The sequence below is a fragment of the Helianthus annuus genome, chromosome 15 (genome assembly GCF_002127325.2).
Source record: "Helianthus annuus cultivar XRQ/B chromosome 15, HanXRQr2.0-SUNRISE, whole genome shotgun sequence".
Lineage (NCBI taxonomy): Eukaryota > Viridiplantae > Streptophyta > Magnoliopsida > Asterales > Asteraceae > Helianthus > Helianthus annuus.
This window is the reverse complement of record NC_035447.2, coordinates 58,831,345-58,846,902: the sequence shown is the minus strand read 5'-3', so window position 1 is coordinate 58,846,902 and position 15,558 is coordinate 58,831,345. Positions and strand designations below refer to the sequence as shown.

The 15,558-nt window shown below is 41.3% G+C and overlaps 1 protein-coding gene across 1 annotated transcript; it reads right to left on the bottom strand.

The window, feature by feature from the left end:
• Nucleotides 1–142: 142 nt before the first annotated feature.
• LOC110913832 lies at nt 143–14,718 on the bottom strand. Its single transcript, XM_022158650.1, has 6 exons — nt 14,562–14,718; nt 14,023–14,461; nt 12,999–13,939; nt 11,702–12,922; nt 10,812–11,595; nt 143–947 (listed from the first exon to the last, which is right to left on the bottom strand). The coding sequence occupies exons 1-6, from the start codon at nt 14,716–14,718 to the stop codon at nt 143–145; spliced, it is 4,347 nt and encodes a 1,448-aa protein (XP_022014342.1).
• Nucleotides 14,719–15,558: the final 840 nt, after the last annotated feature.

The window sequence follows — 15,558 nt, the reverse complement described above, 5'->3', positions numbered from 1 at the left end:
AAATTAAAATTAATGCAAATAACAGGAGTAATAAGACAACAAATGCCAAAAAAATGTTATTATTTTCAAATCGTTTATTAAAAAAATTAACATTCAGTAAATATTCATGTTGAAATTATACATATTAAGTAATAATGAAAAATCATAAGTCGTTGAATATTTCTTTATACACAACATTAGTTGTTTTATTTGTAGGCTTTCCATCTTTGTCCAGTATTAGCATTTTAACACCGTCTCTTGTTCTAACTCTCGATAACGCGACATACAACTGACCGTGGGTGAAAACCGGTTGTCTTAGGTACAGACCAACTCTAGAAAGTGATTGACCTTGGCTTTTATTGATAGTCATAGCAAAGCAAACAACAACCGGAAATTGCCTTCTTTGAAATGAAAAGGGAATCTTCTTGTCTGAAGGTACTAAAGTAATTCTGGGAATATAGGTTCGAGTACCAATGTTAGCTCCAGATATTATTTCAGCCTCTATTAAACGGTTATACAACTTTGTAACCTTCAACCTTGTTCCATTGCACAAACCATTTTTTTGATCAATGTTACGTAACAACATGACTGGGACACCAACTTTTAGCACTAACCGATGATTCGGTAAGCCTGAAACCTTAAGACCATTGAGAACATCCGGTGTGTATAATCTTTCTTGTATTGAACTTACATTTTCAGTTGCACAAAGACGGTCAGAGCTTAGATACTCTCTTTCTTCACCGGGAAACAACGCTAACAGCCTATCGTTAATCTCGTTGACAACCTCGTTCTTCGGCGCAAGTATAGCCCTATCACTAAAATAATTAGGACTATTAAAGTTATCGAGAATTGAAGGATAAACAAATTCGATCAGGCTGGAAATGGGGTCGGAAGTATCATTGATTATAAGATTAGATGGCACTTCAATTGTTGCTTCTCCATCATTAGGACCACCAACATTTCCCTCTCTTATGTCCAAAAGCCACTTTGCAAAACTATTTATTTCCTCAATCTCTGTGACACTCGAGGTTTTTCCGAACGATCACCTTGTAATATTTTGTGTATATATATATATTAGTAAATGAAAACGTGATTTTTACTTGATATGTGACGTATGTATGTATTATATATGTAAATATGAGAGCCGAAACCACGACCCGAGACCATGACTCGCAACCGGGCGGTTGCGAGTGGGTCACTCGGTTGCGAGTGGGCCTTTGGGCCGTAACCGGTTTGGGTCGAAACCCCCAAGCCCAACCCGAAACACCCTATGAATATATATCCCACCTCCTCCTCATTTCCTTCATTTGTTACACCAAACAAACACACACCTCTTCTATTTTCTCTCAACTAAAAACCCCAAGCCAACAACATCCAAACTCTTCCAAACTTTCGGTTCAAGCTCAAGGATCTCGGACAAGGAAACTCGGTCAAGACCAATTCGGACACTCCATCTTCTCGGTTCTCTTTTCTTTGTTTTCGGCTCCTCCTTTCATAACCGGTTAGTGTTATCTTTGTGTATCTTTTGTGTATAAGATTTATGTGGGTTAAATGAACTAGAAATATTATGCTTGGTTAGAAATACTATGCATGATTTTTAGGAAGATTGTGAAGTTTTGACTATGTGTGTTAAACCCTATGTATGATACTTGCTAACATGCTTAAATGGTTATGGAATAATGGTTTAAGGATGTTTAGGGCCAACCGAGTTATGTTAATGCCACTAAGTGTATGTTTTACTTGTTCTTGCATATTAATCTTGTTAGAAATAGGTGATTTTCGGTCCAAAATGTGTGATTATGTTGGCATGAAAACCCTAGAAAAACTATGAACTTGATGAACTTGTTGAAGATAGTTTGAAGATTTTAAAATGGTAATGTTTGATCTATTGTTGTATATGGTCAAAATTAGGAAAAGTGTTTGTAAAAACCCTATTGGCTGTTTCCAAATATGGGTCTGATTTCATATGTACAATTTGGACTGTCTTTTCTGCATCATCACGTGTATATGAAAGTGACAGATTACGACTCGCAACGACAGCATTCCGACTCGCAACGACAGCATTCCGACTCGCAACGACGGCATTACGACTCGAAACCACACGGTTGCGACTCGCAACCAAAGCATGACAAGTCGAAACCACGAGATTTCGACTCGAGACTACGACGGTTGCGACTCGCAACCAACACGTGACAACTCGAGACCACGATTGCGACTCGCAACCATAACGAGACAAGCCGAGACCACCTGGTTGCGACTCGAGACAAGCTGGTTGCGAGTGGGCTGTCCATTTTGGTTATTGGGCCATTCTGTGTTAACTTGGACTATCTGTTAAATGGACTATGTGATGCGGTTGACTGTTTAATTGTTTAGGCCGGCCCAATAACCCAATGACTGTTTACTTATATGCTTGATACGTGCCTATATGTGTTTTACGTGAATGATTGTGCACCGAACCTGACCTATACCGGTAACCATGTTAGGACGTGGTGACCAACGTGATTGACAAGTAACCTAAACCTACCGAGCAACCCAAGGTGAGTTCACAACTTAAAAGCATGCGTCCCGGTGGTTTGGGACACGAGACTAACAACCCTATCCCCTGGTAAAAGGGGATACCATTTACATACCTTCCCTAGTTATTGGGAACAAAACCTACTTTTTCTTCCCGGGTATTGGGAAACCTTTTGGTTAATTACTGTTTATACGGATTGCAACTAACGGCACTAAACGAAACTCTATCACTCAAGTCCCTACTACAAATACCGATTAGTCGCCGGGTTAGGCGAACGGGTTATTAGTTGATAGCGCTATTTAGGTGTTTACCAGCCTCACACCGTGCCCTGGTTTGGGACGGGCGTGAACTAATGTACTCAGATATTCGTCAATGATGATAGAACATTGACATCGGGGCATCCTGCGGATACGCAACGGTTACCTAGTGTTCGGTATTGGAAAAACAGTTTAGTCGCTAACTTTTGGGGTAGCTCCCCAGGGCATGTATAAACGGATAAATTAACCGGCGAAACAAAGTTTTTGGTAATTAAAACTGGACAACTAGTGAACTCACTCAGCATTATTGTTGACCCCTTACTGCATGCTTTGCAGGTAACCAGTGACGAAGGAGCTTGCAGCTTGGGAACGTGTAGTGTCTGTTCACCCTTGTGTTGGGTGTTACCTTATTTTGAAACATGAACTTTGTTTTAAACTACCTTACTTATGCTTCCGCTATTTATTACTGTTTTGAACTTAACACTTTAAACTCTGAACTTAATATTTGCTAAGCTTATGATTAGTAAGTATTACTTTTGTTATCAACTTAAGTATTCAGTATAATTGGTGGCTGGATCCTGGTCGGTCACGCCCCCGAAGCGGGTGTTATCCGCAGGTGGATTTTGGGGGTGTGACAGATTGGTATCAGAGCCATTGGTTATAGTGAACTTGGTTTTAAAAAGGGGAAAATCTTTTTGGAGAAAACCAGACTATAACCCGTGACTCGCGACGACACTACACTCCAAGTGCAAGGCTCGACACATTTGACCTCATAGCTCGGACCAGTGTTTACTTGTTTGCTTTATGTTTCCTGTTATGATATACGTACTAGTGTGCCTAAACTAGATAGATACACCTCTCTCTTCTATCTCATTCTCGCTACACTACGACATCACACTCATACTGTGTTTTCTGGTTATGAAGACAATGAGTGGACGCGGAAGAGGAAACATTAACATGACGCAGGCTCAGTTCACTAACCTGCTCAACACAGTGGCTGCGGCTTTTGCAGCCCACCCCATAGGTAAGCTCGTTGCTTTAGGATGTATAGATCCTACCGCCACATCGACTTTTCGCCTCTAAACCTATACGCTTCGCTTCTCACGAACAGGTCAGCATGCACCGGCGCAACCACCAGTGTGTACTTTCAAAACTTTCATGGATTGCAAGCCTCTCCCTTTCAACGGCACTGAGGGTGCCATAGGTCTTCTGCATTGGATTGAGAAAATTGAAGCTGTTTTTGCCGTTTGCGAGTGTCCTCCTGCAAATTGGGTGAAATTTGCTACTGCTACGCTTGAAGGAAGCGCGCTTTCTTGGTGGAAGGCGCAGATTCAGATGTTTGGGTTGGAAACTGCTAATGCTACGGCATGGGAGGATTTCAAGGATATGATTAAGGATGAATACTGTCACCGGGATGACATCCACAAGCTTGAGAACGAGTACTATGAGCTCAAGATGGTTGGGTCAGAGATTGAAACCTACACCAAGTTGTCCAATGACTATGCTGCTCTCTGCCCGAACATGTCCCGACCTATGTACCGAAGGATCGAACTGTATATCAAAGGTTTGGCTCCAGAGATTCGAAGCCATGTCACTTCAGCCAACCACACTACCATTCAGCCGATTGTTCGACTTGCTCACAAACTTACTGATCAGGCCGTAGAAGAGGGCCGGTTGCCCAAAAGGATCAATGCTACCGTCGGAACTTCTAGTGACAACAAACGTAAGTGGGAAGGAAATCCAAGCAAGGATGCTAACCCCACTCAGGCCCCAGCACAGCAAAGGAAAACCGAAAACAACAAGGGCGCTCAACAACAGGGTGGCTATCGTGGAAACCACCCCAAGTGCAACAAGTGCAATCGACATCACAGCGGGCAGTGTGTGAAGGGTCAGTGTCAGCGATGTAACAAAATGGGGCATGAGGCCAAGGATTGCAGAAGTCAGTTCCCAGCTAGACAGAACCAGCAGCAACCCCAACAGCAACAGCAGCAGGGAAACAACCGGGCATGTTTTAAGTGTGGAGCTGAGGGGCACTTTAAGAAGGATTGCCCTGAACTGAATCAGAATCGCAACAATAATCAGGGAGCTGGGAACAACAACCAGAACAACAATGCTGGGAATGGTGCTAGAGGAAGGGCTTTCGTGATTGGAGCTGGTGAAGCAAGGAATGACCCCAATGTCGTGACGGGTAAGTTCCTACTCGATGATCGTTATGTTTCTGTGTTATTTGATTCCGGTGCCGATGCTAGTTATGTATCCCTACGTATTAGTAAGAAGCTTAAGCGTCCGCTTTCGTTACTAAGTTCTCCTCATATCGTCGAGTTAGCTAATGGAAGAAACATCGAAGCCTCACATGTTGTCAAAGGCTGCAAACTAGAGTTGTCTGGTCAGACATTTAGTATCGATCTTTTCCCTGTTACTCTTGGAAGCTTCGACGTCGTTATTGGTATGGATTGGTTATCCAAGCATCGCGCTGAGATCCTCTGTCAAGAGAAAGCAGTTCGTATTCCTCGCCGTTCTGGCAAACCCCTCATTGTACAAGGTGGCAAGGGTGGAGAAATCTCCGGCATTATCTCGTTCTTGAAGGCCCAGAAGTGTTTACGGAAAGGGCACACCGCTATCTTGGCACTTGTTACCAACACGCAGGAAAAGGAAAAGAGGATTGAAGACTTTCCAGTAGTACGCGACTATCCCGAGGTATTTCCTGAGGAATTACCTGGACTCCCTCCCCATCGTCAGGTCGAATTCCAAATCGAGCTAGCTCCCGGAGCAGCGCCTATAGCTCGTGCACCTTATCGACTAGCCCCCGCAGAATTGAAGGAACTCTCTATTCAACTACAGGAACTTTTGGATAAAGGATTTATCCGTCCTAGCTCATCACCCTGGGGAGCACCGGTACTCTTTGTTAAGAAGAAGGATGGCACGTTCCGAATGTGCATAGACTATCGTGAGTTGAACAAGGTTACCATCAAGAATCGTTACCCTCTCCCGCGAATCGACGATTTGTTTGATCAACTGCAAGGATCGAGCTACTATTCTAAGATTGACCTGCGATCAGGCTACCATCAGTTAAGGGTCCGTAACGAAGACATCTCCAAAACTGCATTCAGAACTCGTTATGGTCATTATGAATTCCTCGTTATGCCCTTTGGAATGACCAACGCCCCTGCAGTGTTCATGGATCTCATGAACCGGGTATGCAAACCCTACCTCGACAAATTTGTGATCGTGTTTATAGACGACATCTTGATCTACTCGAAAAGTCAGGAAGAGCATGAACAGCACCTACGCCTTATCCTCGAACTCCTTCGCAACGAGCAACTGTATGCCAAGTTCTCGAAATGCGACTTCTGGCTTCGAGAAGTCCATTTCCTTGGGCACGTGGTTAACAAGGACGGAATCCACGTCGACCCAGCTAAGATCGACTCTATAAAGAATTGGCCTACCCCTAAAACTCCCACTGAAGTTCGCCAATTCTTGGGATTGGCAGGTTACTACCGCAGATTTATTCAGGGATTCTCTAAGATTGCACAACCTCTCACGACACTCACTCAGAAAGGCGTCACCTACAAGTGGAATGAAGCACAGGAATCTGCTTTTCAGAGGCTTAAGGATAACCTCTGCAGTGCTCCAATTCTCTCGTTACCTGAAGGAACGGACGACCTTGTGGTTTACTGTGATGCGTCTATTCATGGGCTCGGTTGCGTGTTGATGCAACGCGAGAAAGTCATTGCTTACGCATCCCGACAACTTAAGACACATGAAAGGAACTACACAACACACGACTTGGAGCTAGGAGCAGTGATATTTGCGCTTAAGATATGGAGACATTACCTGTACGGTACCAAGTGCACCATTTACACCGATCATAGGAGTCTCGAGCATATCTTCAAGCAGAAGGAGTTAAACATGCGACAACGCCGATGGGTCGAACTTCTGAATGATTATGAATGCGCCATCAAGTATCATCCGGGCAAGGCCAATGTTGTGGCAGACGCCCTCAGCCGGAAAGACACTATACCAAAGCGCGTGCGAGCATTACAACTTACCATCCAGTCTAGTCTTCCTACCCAGATTCGAAATGCTCAGATTGAAGCTCTGAAACCGGAAAACATCAGGGCTGAGTCCCTGCGAGGATCGAGGCAGCAACTAGAACAGAAAGAGGACGGCGCCTACTATGTGGCAGGGCGCATTTGGGTCCCACTTTACGGAGATCTACGAGAGCTTGTGATGGACGAAGCCCATAAGTCCCGTTACTCAGTACATCCTGGTTCAGATAAGATGTACCACGACTTAAGAACCACCTACTGGTGGCCTGGCATGAAAGCCCACATAGCAGCCTATGTTGGCAAATGTTTGACCTGTGCAAGAGTCAAGATCGAGTATCAGAAACCAGCAGGCCTACTACAGCAACCCGAAATCCCGAAATGGAAATGGGAACAGATTTCCATGGATTTTGTTACAGGGCTACCTAGATCTCAACGCGGGAATGACACTATTTGGGTGATAGTAGATCGATTGACTAAGTCTGCACACTTTCTGGCCATTAAGGAAACAGACAAGTTTTCTACCTTGGCAGAAATCTATTTGAAGGAAGTAGTCTCCAGGCACGGGGTGCCAACTTCTATTATTTCTGACCGAGACGCTCGTTTTACTTCCGAATTGTGGCAAGCTATGCACAAATCCTTTGGCTCACGTTTGGACATGAGCACCGCTTATCACCCGCAAACGGATGGGCAGTCTGAACGCACCATCCAAACCCTGGAAGACATGCTTAGAGCATGTGTGATCGATTTTGGCAAGAACTGGGAGAAGCATCTGCCGTTGGTGGAATTCTCCTACAATAACAGCTACCACACCAGTATTCAGGCGGCACCTTTTGAGGCATTGTACGGTCGTAAATGCCGATCACCACTCTGCTGGGCGGAAATAGGTGACAGTCAACTCACAGGCCCAGAACTAGTGGTAGATACAACGGAAAAGATTTCCCAGATCAGGCAACGCATGGCGGCAGCTCGTGACCGTCAGAAAAGCTACGCTGACAAGCGTAAGAGACCGTTAGAATTCCAGGTCGGGGACCGGGTTCTACTTAAAGTCTCACCCTGGAAGGGTGTGGTTCGTTTCGGTAAACGAGGCAAACTGAATCCACGGTATGTTGGACCATTCGAAATTACCGAGAAAATCGGTAAGGTTGCTTATAGATTGAACCTGCCTGCAGAGCTGAGTGCAGTGCACAACGTCTTTCATGTATCTAACCTGAAGAAGTGTTTGTCGGATGAAACACTTGTGATTCCTTTTAAGGAACTGACGATTGATGAACAGCTACATTTTACTGAGGAACCGATTGAGATCACGGATCGAGAGATCAAAACCCTCAAACGTAGCCAGATACCCCTTGTACGAGTTCGTTGGAACTCACGGCGCGGCCCAGAGTTTACCTGGGAGCGGGAGGACCAGATGAAGTCCAAGTATCCCCAGTTATTCCCAAACGAAAACCCCAGCACTGAAGCTACAACCGAATTTCGGGACGAAATTCCAAACTAACGGGGGGATGATGTGACACCCCGTTGAAACACGCCAGCTTGGCAGTGGCTGCTTCAACTTTCGGGACGAAAGTTCTTAAAACTTGGGGATAATGTGACACTCGAGGTTTTTCCGAACGATCACCTTGTAATATTTTGTGTATATATATATATTAGTAAATGAAAACGTGATTTTTACTTGATATGTGACGTATGTATGTATTATATATGTAAATATGAGAGCCGAAACCACGACCCGAGACCATGACTCGCAACCGGGCGGTTGCGAGTGGGTCACTCGGTTGCGAGTGGGCCTTTGGGCCGTAACCGGTTTGGGTCGAAACCCCCAAGCCCAACCCGAAACACCCTATGAATATATATCCCACCTCCTCCTCATTTCCTTCATTTGTTACACCAAACAAACACACACCTCTTCTATTTTCTCTCAACTAAAAACCCCAAGCCAACAACATCCAAACTCTTCCAAACTTTCGGTTCAAGCTCAAGGATCTCGGACAAGGAAACTCGGTCAAGACCAATTCGGACACTCCATCTTCTCGGTTCTCTTTTCTTTGTTTTCGGCTCCTCCTTTCATAACCGGTTAGTGTTATCTTTGTGTATCTTTTGTGTATAAGATTTATGTGGGTTAAATGAACTAGAAATATTATGCTTGGTTAGAAATACTATGCATGATTTTTAGGAAGATTGTGAAGTTTTGACTATGTGTGTTAAACCCTATGTATGATACTTGCTAACATGCTTAAATGGTTATGGAATAATGGTTTAAGGATGTTTAGGGCCAACCGAGTTATGTTAATGCCACTAAGTGTATGTTTTACTTGTTCTTGCATATTAATCTTGTTAGAAATAGGTGATTTTCGGTCCAAAATGTGTGATTATGTTGGCATGAAAACCCTAGAAAAACTATGAACTTGATGAACTTGTTGAAGATAGTTTGAAGATTTTAAAATGGTAATGTTTGATCTATTGTTGTATATGGTCAAAATTAGGAAAAGTGTTTGTAAAAACCCTATTGGCTGTTTCCAAATATGGGTCTGATTTCATATGTACAATTTGGACTGTCTTTTCTGCATCATCACGTGTATATGAAAGTGACAGATTACGACTCGCAACGACAGCATTCCGACTCGCAACGACAGCATTCCGACTCGCAACGACGGCATTACGACTCGAAACCACACGGTTGCGACTCGCAACCAAAGCATGACAAGTCGAAACCACGAGATTTCGACTCGAGACTACGACGGTTGCGACTCGCAACCAACACGTGACAACTCGAGACCACGATTGCGACTCGCAACCATAACGAGACAAGCCGAGACCACCTGGTTGCGACTCGAGACAAGCTGGTTGCGAGTGGGCTGTCCATTTTGGTTATTGGGCCATTCTGTGTTAACTTGGACTATCTGTTAAATGGACTATGTGATGCGGTTGACTGTTTAATTGTTTAGGCCGGCCCAATAACCCAATGACTGTTTACTTATATGCTTGATACGTGCCTATATGTGTTTTACGTGAATGATTGTGCACCGAACCTGACCTATACCGGTAACCATGTTAGGACGTGGTGACCAACGTGATTGACAAGTAACCTAAACCTACCGAGCAACCCAAGGTGAGTTCACAACTTAAAAGCATGCGTCCCGGTGGTTTGGGACACGAGACTAACAACCCTATCCCCTGGTAAAAGGGGATACCATTTACATACCTTCCCTAGTTATTGGGAACAAAACCTACTTTTTCTTCCCGGGTATTGGGAAACCTTTTGGTTAATTACTGTTTATACGGATTGCAACTAACGGCACTAAACGAAACTCTATCACTCAAGTCCCTACTACAAATACCGATTAGTCGCCGGGTTAGGCGAACGGGTTATTAGTTGATAGCGCTATTTAGGTGTTTACCAGCCTCACACCGTGCCCTGGTTTGGGACGGGCGTGAACTAATGTACTCAGATATTCGTCAATGATGATAGAACATTGACATCGGGGCATCCTGCGGATACGCAACGGTTACCTAGTGTTCGGTATTGGAAAAACAGTTTAGTCGCTAACTTTTGGGGTAGCTCCCCAGGGCATGTATAAACGGATAAATTAACCGGCGAAACAAAGTTTTTGGTAATTAAAACTGGACAACTAGTGAACTCACTCAGCATTATTGTTGACCCCTTACTGCATGCTTTGCAGGTAACCAGTGACGAAGGAGCTTGCAGCTTGGGAACGTGTAGTGTCTGTTCACCCTTGTGTTGGGTGTTACCTTATTTTGAAACATGAACTTTGTTTTAAACTACCTTACTTATGCTTCCGCTATTTATTACTGTTTTGAACTTAACACTTTAAACTCTGAACTTAATATTTGCTAAGCTTATGATTAGTAAGTATTACTTTTGTTATCAACTTAAGTATTCAGTATAATTGGTGGCTGGATCCTGGTCGGTCACGCCCCCGAAGCGGGTGTTATCCGCAGGTGGATTTTGGGGGTGTGACAATCTCGGATGGAGATCTTCCAACGGTTAACCTCATATTCCTTGACAACGTTAGCACCTTACATTTACTCCACAAATACGACGAACTTAATGATGCGTTCACCGTCTCTTGTCTTCCACCATTTCGAACAACGGGAAGTACTTGTCTAAAATCTCCACCAAAAACAATAACCTTACCACCGAAAGAGGTTTCAGAATTTCTCGAAGTGTCGAAATTGAAGATGTCATTCATCGTGCGGTTCAAGGCTTCAAACGCATGTTTATGGACCATAGGTGCTTCATCCCATATAATAAGTTTGGTCTGATGCAACAATTTAGCAACATCACTATCAGCTTTTATATGACATACCGAATCCTCATTAAGATTCAAAGGAATACGAAATCTGGAGTGTGCAGTCCTGCCGCCTGTCAATAACAGCGATGCAATTCCACTCGAAGCAACATTTAATACAATTTCTCTTTTTGACCGAAGTGCAGCAGACAACGTCTTCCATAAAAAGGTTTTCCCGGTGCCCCCGTAACCGTAAACAAAAAACATCCCTCCAGTGTTACCATCAACAGATTTCATTATCTCTTCAAACACTGACCTTTGTTCTTCAGTTAACATATTAAACAGATTAACATATTCCTCTGCGAGACTTAATACGTCGTAAGTACGCTCCTCGTTAATCAGACGATTGTCGAGATCAGATAAGGAAGAAGAATCTGGAAAAGGCATTGTTGAGAAGTTGCGTAGCGATGAGCTATTCATACCTAAAAACTTTTCAATTTCCAACAAAGCGTAATTTTTAAGTTCATCGTCTGGAATTGATAAACCTGTTAGATGTTCAAATACTGATACAATGAGTATGATATTTATGTTAAACCTTGTATGAAAAAAATTAAAAAAGCAAAATGGATTTTATAAAGTTTGATAATGTACCTTCAACACGATGTAGTTTACTATATCTGTAGATGAAATCATCTGTCATGTATTTCCACGTGCTTTCCCATACGATCTCCGGTCTTGACATAGTATTGGACAATAGCATCATGCCAAATAAATTTCGTACGTAAGAAGCTGTTGCTGTTTCATTTGCTTCTTTAATTGCTTCGATGTACTCTTTGTCATCATCTAAAAGACCAAGTGCAAAACACGCATCTCGAAATGTATCATGTACATGACCATTAACAGTTTTGATATCGTCATATGACTTAGGTCCTTTGACTTTGTTGAGCAAGATTCTTAAAAAATAAGCTTCTCCAAGAGCTGGAGCAACATTATGAATTCTGCCAATTGTGTTACCTTTTTTCCGAGGTTGCCAACAACGGTTTTCAGTCTTCCATACATACCAAGTTGGAAACTGGACATAAGTTAGTGTACGCGCCAAATGGTCATCAGGGTCTTTGTTCCTTTCCATCCAAGACAGAAACATAGAACACTTGACAGATGGCCTGTTAAGAACATAATTGATGTCTTCATCTGCTCCAAATACAACCGGTTGGAGACCTGGAAGATGGAATGGAAGCCTCATAACAGAAGGATATCTGTAATTTACATCGTAACTAAAAATCCTCCATGATGCCTCGCATGCTGAGATATAGCGACAGTCATAATACTCTTTAATCTCATCTTTTTCATGTTGTTCATTATGATTATCACTATGCAAAACAGCAACTGTTGCTCTATCCGGACCTTTGTTGATATACTTAAACAAATATTTAATTGACCCAGCTTGGTTGCACCACTCAACGTTTATATGTGCCTGATACTTTTTCAATAACTTTTTGTTGTATGGTACAACACTTCTATTATCTAACTCGATCCGGTTTTTGACAACTGTTCTTCCATCATCTCTCCTTCTGTATAATGGGAAACCATTGGCGTCAATTGTCGTAGTATCTTGAAATCTTTTAGGAAAGCCTTTAGAACACTGTTTATCAACCATACATGGGCAGCTCATATTAGCATTACCACACGGTCCATGAATCATAAAATCCTTCACAAGCGTATACAACTCTGGGTCATCATCTCTGTTTGGAATTTCTGCACATATGAACGGATCAACTTGGTCAACAGTGGGAATTTTAGCTTCTGGTTCCATGAATAAGCACAAATGCGCATGAGGCAAGCCACGTTTTTGAAACTCAATTGTATAAATAACTGCATAAAAATAATTTAAAATCAATAAAAGCAAATGTAAAAAATATATTTAGTAATAAAGGATTGCAATACGTACTTGCTGCTGCTTTTCCAAACATATGACATTCCTTTAAATCTTTACAAATTGCATCCAGTTTGAATTTAAACAACCTTGACAGGATATCAGGCCTATCTTCTGGATTCAGAGTGGTGTCTTTAAGATACCGTTTTACCTCTGGCCACTTGGGATTGCATGTAATGGTTATAAAAAAATCAGGATAACCAAACCATTTACATAAAGCCATTGCATCTAAATAGTTTTGCATCATATATCTAGCTCCACCGGTAAACGAAGAAGGCAATATAAGAGGTGTACCAACATTAGATATATCTTGCTGACCATTATTTCTCAATTTCCGGAGACTTTCGTAGGTATCAGATCTTAGATTTTTTTGTTGAAAACGTATGTAGTTTAGTCTCTCGCTCTCAATCATCGTATAAGCATCAACCAAAAATTGTTGGAAAAGTCTCCTTGAATTTAGAATCAGAGAAAATTGGTTTACTCTATCTTGAATACGATACGAAAAGAACTCTCTCATCGTACAATTTGGACGCTTCTTGTTGGTTACATCTACGACACCTCTATGAGGGATGTCAACTCTGTAACCATCATCTCCATACGGGAAGAGAATTGGGTATTGAAGAGCAAGGTAAGAAGGATGTAATTCACTAATTCGTTGAAGAGTCCCCGATTTAGTTTCAACAACAATGTCTCTGTTCTCAAATGCGTTTTCAACATCTCCAACAATTAGAGCAGCAACCTCGCCACATGTTGGTAAGTTATACATTCGACCATCCTTGTCCCTTCTTCCAATAAGACGTACCTTAAGAGTAAGCTGCGGATCGTCATGAAAACAATCTCTAACCATCCTGTAAACTTTAACCAATACATTATCGGAGTCTAACACAGACTTGATATGTTGGATCAAGTGACGATCAACTGAAGCAGAAGATGATGTATCCGACTCCTTAGATCGACTGTTTTGACAAAATTTTTAAAAATGAAATATTAATTATTAATTCAGAAACAATTGAATCAAATTATACTGTAAGATACTTACCTAAATATAGAATCTCGGTTCGAAACTTCGTTCTCTGTATCGTATATGTATAGCTGGCAAAACTTTGGTTTATTGCCATTCTCCGGCAACAGACTTCCAATACTATGATAGTTTTCACCGCTAATCCTGTAGCAAAATGGGCCATTACCTCTATTAACAGTTGGATCGACCTTACCACCCATAGATGTGAAAGCGAACATAGAATTATAACGGCGAATGTTTTTCAAAAAATGCTTGCTTTCATTATCCAAAGACGTAAACAGTTTCTGATAATTTGGATGCGCATCTTTATAATCGGGTAGCTCTACTTTAGCATATCCACAACATAAAAAATAACTTGTCTTCCGATTATTGGTTCTGCCTCTCGCCGTTTCTACTTCCCAAAACTTTGCATTGCATACTTGACACGTAATACACTGGTCCCCATGATCTAAGTAATCTGTAGATTAGCAGGAAATAAAAATAAATGAAATTAAGCGATGCATTTAAAAAAAATGGTATACAAAATAATGTCGACAATATGTAAATGAAGCGACTACCTGGTGAAACACCTTTGTAAGGATCTACATCTAACGCTGCATCTGTAGTCAAATCAACCATTGGAATAGGAGATGTAATTCTTTGTCTGCCTAATAACTTAGATTTACCAGTAGATAGCTTTGGAGACGTTTTGCGTAAAATAGGAGTTGTATTCATTGTTGTTATGTTTGGAGAAATAGAAAAGCGACGGACACTTGTTGAAAGTGATTGGTTGTTTGAAGCAGATGGGTAATCACCTAGACAAAATATCAATTTAGAAAATCGGATATAATATTACTTGTAAATATTAACAAATGTATAAAATTACCATTTTGTGTGTTACATTGAAAGGACCTTGTAATAGAAGAAGATTGTAAACTGTTCATAGCCCTGGATTTGCCTTGTAAGATAGGAGATTTTTTACTATCTAGATAAAGTCTCCTTAATCTCCGTCTCTCTTTAGTGTAACTTTGATAACTTTGCGTGAAAACAACTGATAAAATAAAAAAAAATAAGTATATTGTTTTAGACATAAATATGTATAAAAATAGTTAAGTATGCAAATTAAAAAAAAATTGAAAAGCTTAATGATAATATATAATTAAACCGGGCGAAATAGTAGATGAATGTCGTGAAGTATTCAGAGTGTGTAGTAAAATGGAAGAAGAATTAGAAGTCGACGATTCTTTTGTCGTAGAACCCGGTAAAACGTGTGATACGTTAGATCTTTTACTATCCAAATACAGTTTTCGTAGTTTACGCCTCTCTCTGCACTCGTCTTGTGTAATTACCGGAGTAAAAACTGTATTAGCATATAACACCAAAGAAACAATATAATAGCATTAGTTGTATAAAAAAAGTAACTATATAAAAATCCATTAGGTGCAATGAAATTTTATAATAATTTAATTTTTCGTAAAAATGTTATCATATTTGACATATATAATAATTTTAGACATATATACGTTTTACCAAATAGTTAATATACAAATTTAAAAATTATGAAAATTTTAAATA

Coding starts and splice junctions, on each gene's coding strand:
- LOC110913832 (XM_022158650.1), bottom strand. CDS start 14,718: ATGAATACAACTCCTATTTTACGCAAAACGTCTCCAAAGCTATCTACT. Junction 14,462..14,561: donor TTACAAAGGTGTTTCACCAG/GTAGTCGCTTCA, acceptor GCTAATCTACAG/ATTACTTAGATCATGGGGAC. Junction 11,596..11,701: donor TAAACTACATCGTGTTGAAG/GTACATTATCAA, acceptor AACATCTAACAG/GTTTATCAATTCCAGACGAT.